Source organism: Caloenas nicobarica, chromosome 16 (assembly GCF_036013445.1).
Source record: "Caloenas nicobarica isolate bCalNic1 chromosome 16, bCalNic1.hap1, whole genome shotgun sequence".
NCBI classification, from domain to species: domain Eukaryota; kingdom Metazoa; phylum Chordata; class Aves; order Columbiformes; family Columbidae; genus Caloenas; species Caloenas nicobarica.
The window spans coordinates 13,111,726-13,125,459 of NC_088260.1; the positions used below are offsets into that span (position 1 = coordinate 13,111,726).

Here is a 13,734-nt window from a genome sequence, read left to right on the forward strand (position 1 = left end):
CCAGTTAAATAGGGTAATGATGTCCGACCTGGACAAGAAAGCAGCCACTGAATGCAGTAATTTCACTAATAACGTGCTGATTTGCATGATTAAGGGCATAATAGCCTGACGTAGCGGGGCGTTTGCAGCCATTTGATTGACAGCCAGGTTGGTTTGTACCGCTGTTGCACACCTACCTGCAATAACAAAGTAAGCCCGTGGGTCATAAAAATAAAAGCCTATTTATTTCTGTATTGTTGTATTCATTTGGGGAATTACTCTGTGTTTTCCCCTCCGGCCCTGCATTCAAACCACCCACACCGCTTTCAGATGTTGGAGGCGGTTCAGGTTTTAAATAGCCGGGAGAGACAGGGAATCTACTGAAAAATACGTCCCGGCAGAAAATAGTAATGAAATAGTAATGTCGAGGAGGTTCTTCCATTTCTTGCCCCTTAAATGCAGATCGCTGCACTCTCAGCTCTTCAGATCTTCTAGCACTAGCAAAGAGCTCTTTTATTTTTGGTTTTTTCTCCCAAAACAAACAACACTTGGTGTTAATAGTTAGAAGCTGAACATGCCTGTGTTTATCCACGCGGGTGCATGAATGAGAAAGGCAACTTCCACGTGCAACAATGAATATTAATCGTGTAGTTCAATTAGCAGGAGCTGAAATTCCATGACAGTTTTGAAGTAATGATTTAATTGAAAAGGTCTTTGAAGTATGTTTGGCGAATTGTTTGAGCCAACGTATACTGCAATACTTACGCCATTTGTTGATTTCTGACTTGTGAATGATTAATGTTCTCATACATACTCTCAGTACAAATATTCCTTTGGGATGGGGCAATATTTTTCACCACGTGAAAATCCCATAATCCGTACTTAGTCTTGGATCTCCACGGTAGATCACAACAAAAAATAATCACATTAATCCTATTTGCTGTTATTTTCGTCACCTAAAAATTGTTTATTTTGTGCCTCTCCAAGGTTATTGGAGTTGTTTCCTTTGCTGTTTTTATTGCTGTTCCCTTTCTCCTCTCCAAGGAGCTCCCAGCATCCGTAGACCTTGGAAGACAGAGATTTGCCGCTACTCAGCACCTTACCGCATGAAATCTGTGGCAGTTTTGTTCTATTAATTGAAATCCAAGTCAGTGTTGATCGTTCCGTGCTTCCTTCGCATCTGCATTGGCTCCAGATCAATATTTGCGTCTTTAATCCCCGCTTGTCGTCTATGAAACGTTGCTCGCTGGGCTGTGGAGAGGACGTGTGTGTAGATTTTGATGCTAAGTTCTGGTTTTAGTGTACAGCGTGATGGTTTTGGTATTAAAAGGAGTCCGCTATGGAAAGTTTCCCGACTTATTACGTGACCGCCATGTGTGTCTTGGTCTGGCTTTAGGAATCGTCACCGTTTTCTACTTTCAGAGCTCAGGTCCCTCAGCAAAGCGGGAGGGAAAGGCCACCCCCCTTGCAAAATGAGCGACTTGAGCAAACGTTGTCAGGTCCTGTGTCATTGGGTAATGTCACCGCACAAGTCCTGTTTGCCAGGCGAATGAAGATCGCAGCGTTTCGTCTCCGTGCCTCACATCCATCGGCCTCCTCTCTCGAACTCGCTCGGTCATTCGAGGTGCCGTTTTCTGGCTGTTTCCTGCCCTCCTAAGCTGTACAGGAGGCAAATACATTTTCACGTGCACTGCAGGGACACTTGGCTTTTCAATCCGTTAATAAGCACTTTCACTTCTCAATCACTTTATGTGCTGCTCAAAAAGATGTAAATCTAAACAAATACCAGTAATTACTGGAGGCACTTAACAAATCTGAATTGCATTCCTTGACACAGTTGAGCAACAGACCCTCCAGCAGAAAAGCCGACACCTGCCTGAGAGGAATCTGTCAAGCTCCTGGAATTTTTTTTATATTTGTTTGTCAGGGTGGTGAGTGGCAACGGAGAAACTGCCGTCTGCCTCAGTCAAGTTACTGGTATCGATCAGTTTTTGGGGACAGGTCTTTGTTCATGTCTTGATCTGTCCCGCTACCGTTGGGACAGCAGGGACCTTTCAGCTCTAGAGTCTTTCCCTGCATTGGAGGAAGCATTTTCTGGGCATGGTAATTAGAAGAGAATAGAATTGTTCAGTTGGAAGGGACCTACAACGATCATCAGGTCCAACTGGTGGACAGATGTGGGTCGTTAGGTGATGGGGGCCATCAACTGATGGAGAAAGTCAACGGATGGGGGGAAGTTTTGTTCTGCTCCCACCTCTGATGCGTGAGTAGGAGGAGGATGTTTCCATTAGCAATCAAATGACAAAATACGGTTATTGAATGTACTGAGCAGTGTTTGTTCTCTGCTCGGGCTGCGATGGGGAGGGTGTGAGCACTCTGCGGTGGCTCTCTCCCCCAGGAGTGGCTGTGTAAGGGTGAAGAGTTTTACTTGCCCGTCTTGTTAACGGTGTCTGCGCTTCTTTCCAGTACGGCGATTACGATCCCAACGTCCACAAGCGAGGCTTCTTGGCGCAAGAGGAGCTGCTTCCCAAGCGGGTAAGGAGCTCGGTTGAGCGGAGGAACGGGTTCCCAAGCCTGGAGGTGTTTTATTTAGTACTAGAGTCAGGTTATGGTTGGACTCGATGATCCTGAGGGTCTCTTCCAACTGAAATGATTCTATGATTCTATTAATAAAAGAGCCTTTTGCAGCGAGGGGCCGTGTGGGGTGCACCCTGCTTTGACTTCCTTGGCTTTCCTTACTGAGGCAAACAATCCAAACAGATGGATTGAGGGAGGAGAATTTAATTTCTTTCTGACATATTTGAATAAAACCAGAAGTAAATGTTTTCTTTCTTTTCACGGTTTCATCCTGGGGATGGCTGGTCTGTGCCAGATTTTTGGGAGGGTTGAGCTGGGTGATCGCAGGGCTGAGCATGTCCCGCTGAGAGTTGCCTGTCCTGAGGTCAGACGTGGGGCTGGGGAGGGTTTTTTTGGGACTTGGGGGTATTTCTGGCTTGTTTGCTGGCTGAGGAGACTGTGACTAGAGCCTCAGTGTGACCTGTTCTCTGTCTGCCCACGTATCGCAGGTAATAAACCTGTACCAGATGACTCCGGAGATGTGGGAGGAGAGGATCACCGCCTGGTACGCGGAGCACCGCGGCAGAGCCAGGTCAGTGTGGCTGGAGCGGCAAGTCGGGCTCGGTCCCCTCGCCTGAAGAGTCCCCGGGGTTTGGGGAGTGATGAGCTCTGGGGACAGCGGGGTTAATCCCGCACGCCTTTGGAGCAGGCTCACAAATGGTTTTCTCTGAGCGCTCTGCATGTGCCCTGCTGTCCCCTGGTCACTGGCAGGGTGCTCCAGAGAATTTGGGACTGATGCTCGGTAAGAGACAACCCACTGAGAGGTGCCCAGAAGGTCAGGGTGCTTTTTGGACCAGGAAAATAAATGGGAATTCAGACTAATGAGGCATATTGCTGCCTCAGGTGGTAAAATGCTCGTTGTGGGGGATAAGCTTAAAGTCAGACAGATCTGAACCATCATCCTCTCAGTCAGGGATTTTCTATATATGCCTAAGGGATCGGGAGCTGTACAAAGCGAGGCTCGAAGTGCCGCGTCTCGCTGGGCAGGCAGCAGCGGCCGCTGCAGAGTGGGATTTGCTCTTGGGCTTTATTGATCCTGGCAGCAAAGACAGACTTGACCTGTGCGGCAGAGATAGTCCAGGCTTTAAAACCTCGTGTGTGCTTAGGATCAGAAAGAGCCGCCGTCCCCCTCGCTGAGCTGCTGCCAAACACCGTAATGCTGGCCTTTTTGTGTCTGACAGAGATGAAGCAGAGATGGAGTATCTGAAGATAGCTCAGGACTTGGAGATGTACGGAGTCAACTATTTTGCGATTAGGGTGAGTGCAGGTTGTGGGTCGCGTTTTCTTGCCGGCGTAGCTCTTCAGTTAACCCTTGTGGTTTGTGTTGCTGTGAGATGGGGTGAGTGGAGCCTGGGAGGTGGCTGCGGAGTGTCACCGTGTCCCCACCGCAGCATGCTTCGTCACTCACTGCCAGGGAGGCAGAAGCTCTTGTCATGTGCGATGCTGGTGGGTCAATGCTCAGCGCTGCTTGATGATGGTAACAATACTTCATGTCAGACCCTCTGAGTGGAATAAAGGGGTTTTCTGCTCTTTCCTCCCGTAGAATAAAAAGGGCACCGAACTGCTCCTTGGAGTCGACGCCTTGGGTCTTCACATTTATGACCCAGACAACAGGTTGACCCCTAAAATCTCCTTCCCGTGGAACGAGATCCGGAATATCTCGTACAGCGATAAAGAGGTATGGATGCATCTCCCATATTCCCTGAGAGCACTGAGAACACAGCTGCCATTTAAAATTATTTCTCTTGGCTTCTCTGTCTGCTATGCTTGCTATCGCCAGCTTAGCTAAGGGCAGCTCAACTTCTCCAGTGGAAACCTTAATTCCAAGCCTTTCTGAAACCTTCCAGGAGTGGGCGTATGCGGGGTCAGCTGCGACCTGTTCTCTGCTTTGGTTTTAGAGTACGTTCAAAATGTAATTTTTTCATAAAACCAAAATTAACTGCTGATGTGCTCAGCCCAAATATCAAAGCTAAGAAGTTGAGATCTCCACTTTACTGGATATATTACAGTGTAATACATTACTGTGTATATATCCTGTATTATGAAATATAGTGAGATGTATTCCTGGAGAGAAAAGCTCTTGTGTCTTGTCGTATCATTACATCATCTTGAGTTTTCAAGGTGCTGGGTTTGGCATAACAGCTGGAATCTTTTTAGGAAGTTGAGTAATGTAAGCCTACTATTGGATAGATGTTTATTAAATCCAGAGCGTAAATATGAATCTTGTGAATCATTGGCCACCAAACCGAGTTGAGAATAACCGTGAAATGGGCTGTGAAGTGGGGATTGATCTGCTCAATTTTCAGGCTGTGAGAGCTGCTCAAAGAAAACCAGCTGCCTTCATGTTAAGGAAGAAAATTAACTTCTTAATTAACATTTGTTTTCCCGTCTAAACATGATATTGATCAGGGTAAAAGCTAAAGGTTTCTCATCAGCTGCATTTGTCGCATGTCTTCTGAAGTTCAGTAGTAGCAAGGCCGTGCAGGAATTCTCTGCGCCTGTTTCACTCCTTAAAAATGAGGCGCTTTCACAACTCTGCACAAGAGCTCAGCACTTAGTGGCCGCCGAAGGCTTTTCTGAGCGCAGGGGAAACTGCTGAGCAGGCGTCGCCTCAGAAATCGGGATGGAAACCTCTGTAACCAGACCTTGACACCAGGCTGTGACAGAGCTCTCTCGTGGGGGAAGAACTGCCACCTTCCATCAGGTCAATCATCCGTGCAGCAGGATGACCACAAGCAGACCTGACGTGGCAGTAAACAGGCGCAGTAGCTGGGTATGACAGTGACGTCTGCACCACGGAGGGGTTTACTCCATCCTAACAAAGCCTGACTTTACAAGGAACTGCAGTTCCTCTCCTGGTGTATTTCTGCTCTTGCTTTCAGTGACTTGGGGGGTTCTGCCAGAGCCCGAGTCCAGGGACGTTCACACACGTCTGCCTGAGTGAGAGTCTGAAAAGATGGGCTCTTAAACTGACAAAACGACACACTGCCAGGGCGAGCTGGGCCGAGCCCTTTCCAGGCAGCGCGATATATTGACAAATAGACCTGCTTTAATGGACACAGACTGTCTGCTTGAGCGCCGGCTCGCCAGCTGGTTATTTTTGTGGGGAGTGATGGAATATGTGCATGCCTCCTAAAAAATGTGGTGTTGCAGAGCACTCCATCTCTGCAAGTATCCTGTCCTTCTGTCAATCCTGGGGCTGTTTTACCAAAACTCTTGAGTCTGGTGATGCCACCTGTGTCGTTTTGAGAGACCCACTGTGGGAAGCTCTTTGGAGAGGCCGTGGTTAGAGCTGTTCGGTGGGCAAGTGGAATGTATATATGAGTTAGAACGAGGGAATAATATTATATTTTGAATTGTGGAGCGGTCTTGTGACACGACTGACTGCTGGAGGACAAAATGCATGGAAAATCCTTTTGGGGAGCCCTTATAAGTGGAGGTGTCAGCAGCTCTCAGGCGTTGCGGTCTGTCGGGGGCCAGCACTCTCATCGCTTCCATGTGGCACTCGCGTCTTTCTGACCGGAGGAACAGTTGTCTCCTTGGTCGCTTTTGACATTCGTTCTGTTGCTTGGCTGGCAGCCATGGGGGCTGTTTGTCTGACACTGCCGACCTCTGGGCCAAAGTTTTCAGTAAGACTTTGATAGCTGTGTTTTTATTAAATGCACCACTCTCTGATAACTCTACCTCTGTATTTTTTTCCTTTTCAGTTTACGATTAAGCCATTGGACAAAAAGATTGATGTTTTTAAATTCAATTCATCAAAGCTGCGCGTGAATAAGCTGGTAAGTCTACAGACAGAATAATTTTTATTGCCTGCAGCAGTGGTTTGTGCCAGTGGTACGAGACGATGTTCTTTTGGGGCTTCTCCTTCGAGCAGTCGGGGGGAATGTGCTGACCTGACTGGGCCCTAGATGTGGTTTGGTGTAGTAGTTACTGCTCGGTCATGGCCTCTAGAAGAGAAGGGGGAAGCTCAAGTCAAGCTCCTTCACAGCCCCTCTTCCCCTTCTCCTGTTTTTGTGCTCCCTTCCCGAGCTCTGGGGATACAGCTGACCAGCGTGGCGGAAGCTCTTAGTAAGTAAAACTTTCTCGTCACTCCCATCTTTACTCCAGATCCCATTTCTCCTGTGGATTCTGTGACGTAGATCTCCCTGTTTTGGGCTGCACCCTCATCAGAGTCGCGGTCCTGGTTTTTTCCTAGGCTGATGCCCTCTGAGGACACTCTCCTTGTACAAGGATGGAGGGGGTTACATTGGGCTGTTCTGTTCAGTGTCGAGTTACAGACCCACTGCTGTTCTGGATTTGATATCTAGAGGAGCTTTCATCCAAATTCTGTAGCAGCTGTGCACCGTGTTAAGTCGCACAAGGGACCTGCAGAAGGCAGAGAGGGATATTTTTCCCATCCTTATAAGCAAGGGAGAGGAACTTTGCTGTCCTGTACTTCACGTGCCACAGGGACGTGAGAAGTCATTCGTGACTTGTGAAATAGCAGACGGGCATGTGAATCAGTCCTTTAGAAAAGAATCCGAGTTTAGAAACCTGCGTTTATTGCTGGGAAGAGCTTTCACGCTTCTGTGCGCCCACCTCTTTGCTGCCCCTCTAGTATTGCCACCTGCCTTGTCTTGCTCCTTGAGTACCATGGGAAACCTCGTTGGTGCTCAGAACCCTTCAGCACAGGTATCTGGGGATGTCCAGGGAAGTTTTTTATAAGACTTCTGTTTGTGTGGAGTCTCATCCAGCATGAAAAGTGGGTTTCCATCTTCTTTTTAATCTCAATACTTTCAATGTGCAGTTGGGAGAAGGTTCATCTTAAACCTAAAGAAAGGGAGCGCTGAGAACCAGGGAACTGGCCAGAGCTGTAAAAGTCTTTGTTCGATTATTTAGCCTGATGCCTTTTTAGGGCTGGTAGAAACCTTGCCAGAACCGTGCTGTGCTGGATGCACAGAAAACAGAAAATTGGTCTCTGCAAAGAGCTGCTGGCCAAGGAGCTGGACTGGGATGTGGCTCCGTGCCCCTCCGATGGGTCTGAGAGCTCCTGGGGTTTGCGATCGGTGCGCGGAAGTGCTTTCAAGCACCAAACCAAAGCAGTTCTAGTGGGTTTTGTGTGTCAAGAATCCAACCTGCCTCATCGTCACCACGTGTACAGCTGTTTCTCTCCGCTCTTCACCCTTGACTGAAACAGATTCTTCAGCTGTGTATCGGAAACCACGACCTCTTCATGAGGAGGAGGAAGGCAGACTCCTTGGAGGTCCAGCAGATGAAGGCGCAGGCCAGGGAAGAGAAAGCCAGGAAGCAGGTGAGAGACATCTCCTCTAGCTAGACGGTAAGCCCAAATCCAAAATGCAGATGAACTTGGGGAGGAACAGTCTCCAGAACGACACCGAGCACACGGAGCAGCTTTGAGGGATGGTCCAGCTGAATGTCTCTTTTTAGTAGTCCGTTCCCACCTCGCCAGGTGTCTTAACTTGGCTCTGGGGTTGATGGCAGCCTGGCAGCCCCAGTCCAGCCCCCGCATGCAGGAGCAAAACTGGGGGGACAGGAGGGAAGAGCTAATCTGGGTGTCCCGCCAGCGCGTCTGCATCTTCCCCGCCTCAGTTTCCGGAAAGATGGAGCGTGTTGGGGTAGTTGCTTGTAATTAAAGCAGGGGCTGTGAGGGGGAGCTGTGCTTTGCCGTAGTTCTTTGCCTCATTTTCTAATTACGCGGTGATGGAATGCACACCGACGTTTCGGGGCGTGCAGCCTGCATGCTAATTTGGTGCTGGCCTCCTTTATCTGCCACAGGTCAGCCCAGGCGGCACAAACGGCTCTTTGGAGGCAGCGGGGTGTAGCCAATGAGCATATATCAGCAAATTGGATTGTATGAATCATTGTTTTCTGCTCATAGACCTTTTCTACTCACTGAAACCCGCACAGCTAATCTGAGTACTGGTGCTTAGAATATCAATGTCCCTTTTGCAATAAAGCCGCTAGATAGCAGCAGAAGAAACCCAAGCAGTCGTTTGCACCAGGAGGGCCTTCTGCTCCAGGGATGAAGTTAATGGACTCGAGCGTGTCCGTGTGGTGCTGGCATTGGGGTCGAGGTGCTCGGCTGGCCTGGAGATGTGATTTGGTTTGTCTTGCAGGCACCTCCTGAAGCCGTTCTCCTTCCCGGAGCTTATGGGGTGGCAGGAGAGGATGAGAGTCACTGTGAGGGTGACCAGGCCAGCTCCTTTGGGGACAAAGGGCTTTTTGTGTCCCCCAGGGGTTCCTCTGCTCAGTGAGGAGCTGGCGTTAGTGGAGCAAAAGGTTCTTCTTGGAAGGAGCAGCGTGATGTCCAAGAGCTGGTGGCTTCAGGGACAAGTTTTGCAATTTTCTGAGATTTTGCTGCATTTGAACAACAGCAGGAAGAACTGAGATGCTGTGCTTAGGTGAGGGAGGTGACCCATGGGCATTGAGACCGAGCAGCAGCTTATCACTCAAATCCAGAGCCCTTGTGCTCTCTGGGAAAGGTCAGGCTTCTCCTCATGCTGTCTCGCCTGCTCGCTCCAGGATTCACTGTTGTTAACCAATTCCAGATTGTCCTTTTATATCGGGAATTCTCGTTAATGGAAGTCCTGAGCGAGATGCAGATAGTAATGATCATTAACGAGGGGAACCTTTAATAGAGGGAAGCAGAGCCGTTAGAGCAGCGGGCGTCCCGCTTGCAGAACACAGCTGGTGTCCGAGGAGCAGAGAAATGTGTCGCACTCGCTTCCCTTATTAAACCCGCGGGTGGGCTGTGCAGTGCTGAGTCCTTGCTGTAGCGTGGAGATTTATCACGCACCCATCTCTGTGCTGCTGGAGCACTTGAACTTGGTGTGTTAATTAATTAGCCCGACGGCTGCCTTTGGGCACTTGGCTAGCGGAGAGGCGGTCGTTGAGCACATTCAGTCTGCACAAGGCTCTCAGCATCTCTGGGAAGGGGCGGCAGGGTCTGCTGGGCTGTTCTCCTCCAGGAGAAGTGTTGCTGTTCCCTGCACACTGAACTGGAGCAGGAGAGTTTGGCTTGTCTAGGAACTGATATAAGGGTGGTCGTGCTCTTTGTGACCATTCCCATAAATGAGTGGAAGTGAAGTCTCCCGCATGCTGGGGGAGATGTAACAGCCATCCATGTCCTTCACTCTCCTGACGTGCAGTGTGTCGATATTATAGAATCATAGACTCATAGAATCATTTTGGTTGGAAGAGACCCTTAAGATCATCGAGTCCAACCATAACCTAACTCTAGCACTAATCCATGTCCCTAAGAATTGCATTTATTTAGTGACTGTCCCTGTGCTGGGCACTGGGGAGGCCAAACCTCGAATCCTAGAGTCAGTTTTGGGCCCCTCATGCCAAGAAAGGCCTTGGGGTGCTGGAGCGAGTTGAGAGAAGGGAACGGAGCTGGTGAGGGGCTGGAGCACAAGTGTGATGGGAGCGGCTGAGGGAGCTGGGGGTTCAGCTGGAGAACAGGAGCTGAGGGGAGACCTTCTGATCTCTGACCTGCCTGAAAGGAGCTTGGAGCCAGGGGGGGTCGGGCTCTGCTCCCCAGGAACAAGCGCCAGGACCAGAGGAAACGGCCTCAAGTTGCGCCAGGGGAGGTTGAGGTTGGATGTGGGGAACAATTTCTTCCCCAAAGGGCTGTGGGGCATTGGAACAGGCTGCCCAGGGCAGTGGTGGAGTCACCATCCCTGGAGGGGTTGGACAGACGGAGATGAGGTTCTCAGGGACATGGGGCAGTGCCAGGGGTGGATTGTGGTTGGACTTGATCTTGAGTGTCTCTTCCAACCAAAATTACTCTATTTGATATTTCGAAGATGCCCTCTGACTGCCCTTAAGCCCAGTCTTGCTGTCTGTTCAACTTGCGATAACTCCAGGCACAGCTGGAGCTCTTGGGACCCTCCTTGTCTGGATCAGCATAGGAGGGACTGTCTGGGGACATGATCACCTGCAGGGCAGCTTGTGGGGCAGTGCTGTGGGTAACAGCCTGATCAGAGGACAGGGGGCTGTCTCAGGAATGATTCTTGTCATTGCAGGAGCTGGACACATCAGGTCACCCCTGTTTAGTGAAGTTCCCCACGTTAATCAGCAGAGAGGAGGCAGCTGTGCAATCCTCTGCTCTAACCCCACGTACTGACCCTTTTCCACCCTGTGGAAAGCCTCCTTAATGTGTGTTGTTTCTCCTTGCTTTCCCCTGTCCCTTTTTCCCAGATGGAACGGCAGCGCCTGGCCCGAGAGAAGCAAATGAGAGAAGAGGCTGAGAGGACGAGGGATGAGCTGGAGAGGAGGTTGATGCAGTTAAAGGAAGAGGCAACGATGGCCAACGAGGCTCTGGTGAGTCTCCAGGAGGTTGTTCCTCTGTCTTTCCACTGCTGAAGCATTTTAGGGAGACACTAAGTGTCCTATGGCTGTTCTCAAACTGCTGCTGTGGATGGTGATCAAGAGGCCGGATGGATTTGATTTCATCCTGCTGTGGGAGCAGCACAAGAGGAGGATTTGGGCCAGAGCCTGGGCACATCCATGTCTTGGCTGCGGAAGGCTGGAAGGGAGGGACGCTGGGCCATGCTCCGGGGGTTGGGAGCACATTTGGGGAGGCATTCGGTGCGCTCGATGGCTTAATGTGCCTTATTTCTCAGATGAGGTCTGAAGAGACAGCAGACTTGCTGGCTGAGAAGGCTCAGATCACGGAGGAGGAGGCCAAGCTCCTGGCTCAGAAAGCGGCCGAGGCCGAACAGGAGATGCAGCGAATCAAAGCCACGGCCATCCGGACGGAGGAGGAGAAGCGGCTGATGGAACAGAAGGTGCTAGAGGCAGAGATGTTGGCACTGAAAATGGCGGAGGAGTCGGAGAGGAGGTCAGAGGGTACAACCTTGCAGCTGCCTCTGCTTTGCTTTCCAGCCCCTTTCTGACTCGGCCGAGAGCAGCTCGTGCCTCGCGTGGTCCGTCCAGCGGTTCGCACTGAGCCCTCGGCCTCCCGTGCGTGTTCAGTGGCAAACGACCCCGTGGCTCAGCTGGTTTCTCTCTCCATCTCACTGTTTGTCACAGCTGGGTTGTCTCCAGCTGAGAAATGGTGCTGGTAGAGCAATGGTGGCCCTGAGCTTTCCCTGGAACGGAGCTGGAGACCCTTCTCCAAAGCCTTTTTAGGGAGAGAGGCTGGTGAGAGCGGCAGGGACGGGCTGTCAGTGAGCAGGGGAGAACGTATCATGGTCCTTGTGGCTCTGCCCTCCACCCCTCTTGTGCCCTGACAGCAGCAGCAAAAGCCAGTTCTGGTTTCGGGTGATTTCTGCAAACACCCTCTGAATTCCCCAAAGTATTTGACAACATTAATAACCCTTTTTTTTTTCCCCTTTATTCTGGATGGTAGATCAACACTCCCTGTTCTCTCTTTATTCCTCTATTTACCTCTCAGTTGTTCAGTTCTCCTCACCAGTTGTGAGGTCTCTGTTTCAGGTTAGCCTGGAGGTCTCCCTAGCTCCTGGAGCCCTTATTTCTCATTAAAACTGGTGTTTCCAGCCTATTGATCCCCGAGCCCAGGTCCCAAGCTGCATTTGGTAGCGAGCAAGTAAAAGATCATTCATGTTTCCTTCCAAGTGATTACTCCTTTCCATGTAAGAGCTTGCTCAGTGTCAGCCCTTCTGCTTGGACAGACGCTGCTCTTGTCCTTCTCTTCTTACCTTGGTCTCTATCTTGTGAAGTCTCCACTCAAATTTCAGTCCAGCTTTCTTCCCACCTTTGGCTTTCTCCTTGTGGTGGGAGGTCCTTGGGCTTCAGGGGTAAATACTAGTTCTGGAATTGTGGGGCCCTGCGAGCAGGCAAAGCTGTGTGATCTTGGGTGCTTTTTCCTCTTTGAATGCAGGAAATAATCTTTATTAGAGACTTACTTGTCAGAAAACTGCCCCTCCTGCTGTACGTCTGAGCTTAACTCTTGAAGTTGTTCTCCCTGTCCTGGCATCTCAGCACGCTTCCCCAGCCCTCAGCCTCTCTCATTGATTTTCACAGAGCCTGTGTCAGAGCTGTCCTCTGTGGCTTGGCTTTTTGTGCTAATTAAAACATCCCACATGACAAGAGGCTCTGGCATTGCCCTTGCTCACAAAATTTCCTGGTTTAGGTCTTGTTGTGGGACAAATCTCAGCCTATTCTGCACCGACACTGTAATCCCGCTTCTCCATCTTCTCATTCCTCTCGGTTCCGATCTGACATTTGCCGTTCGCTGTTTTTTCTTCGCAGGGCGAAGGAGGCTGATCAGCTAAAGCAAGACCTGCAGGAGGCTCGCGAGTCTGAGCGGAGAGCAAAGCAGAAGCTTCTGGAGATCACCAGCAAGTCGTCTTACACAGTAAGCATGATCTGTATTGTTGTCCCCCATTCCCAGCCCGTAACTGTCCCCTCCCCTGTAGCCAGGGGAGTCCCTTGTCTCCGTCCCATCGGGGAGGGGTACGAGATGTCTCATCGCAGTGATGCTCAGAAACCCTTTGCAGAATTGTCCTTTTCATCCAGGCACCACTTTACAAGAACATCACTTGGCTCTTGTGGGTTTTTTTTCCCACCCCTACCTACCCTTCTCATGCTACTAGAACAAAGGAGCTGCTGGTGAAATTAAAGGCAGCAAATTTTAAAGCAATTTAGCAGCCATGTCAGAGCCACACTTTAATAGCACATGCGGAGTGTACTAGCTCGTAATAGCCTTTAAAATAGGGTTAAATACTTACAAAATGGAGGATGTCCTTATTCTTATTAGGCGGGATAAACTTTGTTCAGAACCTGTAAATTCATTATTTGGGCATAAACCAGACACTTCACCTCTGTGTGCTGGAAAAAAGCTTCCTTGAAGGGAGATTATTCCATAATTGCCCATTAAGAGGATTTCACACCTTCCTCAGAAGCATCTGGTCCTGGTTGCTGCCGTGGACTGGAATGCCAGAGTCAATGACCATCGCTTCGATCCGTCTGGTGGTTCCTGCCCTCTGCTGCTCTAATTGTGCTGCCGGGGCGGTAAAACCCATCAAGCGTCCCCTCCCTGCAGCTCACGCCTGCTCCGGCTGCCGCGCGGTCCTGCAGGGTGATGGGGAAGAGCTCGGCAGCTTCAGGAGTAAACTCACAAGACGTACATGGGAGTTATTGACCCGTCTAGTAGTGAAGTTTTAATTG

The 13,734-nt window shown here is 50.1% G+C and overlaps 1 protein-coding gene across 4 annotated transcripts in view; it reads left to right on the forward strand.

Moving 5' to 3' along the window:
- NF2 (NF2, moesin-ezrin-radixin like (MERLIN) tumor suppressor) overlaps positions 1 to 13,734 on the forward strand; it is a 50,578-nt gene that overhangs the window by 18,847 nt on the left and 17,997 nt on the right. For all 4 annotated transcript variants that reach the window (XM_065646078.1, XM_065646077.1, XM_065646076.1 and 1 more), the window contains exons 5-13: positions 2,446 to 2,514; positions 3,045 to 3,127; positions 3,777 to 3,852; positions 4,139 to 4,273; positions 6,303 to 6,377; positions 7,775 to 7,888; positions 10,801 to 10,923; positions 11,226 to 11,443; positions 12,817 to 12,922. In XM_065646078.1, the coding sequence (XP_065502150.1) occupies positions 2,446 to 2,514; positions 3,045 to 3,127; positions 3,777 to 3,852; positions 4,139 to 4,273; positions 6,303 to 6,377; positions 7,775 to 7,888; positions 10,801 to 10,923; positions 11,226 to 11,443; positions 12,817 to 12,922 (999 nt within the window). The remainder of the gene's footprint in view (positions 1 to 2,445; positions 2,515 to 3,044; positions 3,128 to 3,776; positions 3,853 to 4,138; positions 4,274 to 6,302; positions 6,378 to 7,774; positions 7,889 to 10,800; positions 10,924 to 11,225; positions 11,444 to 12,816; positions 12,923 to 13,734) is intronic.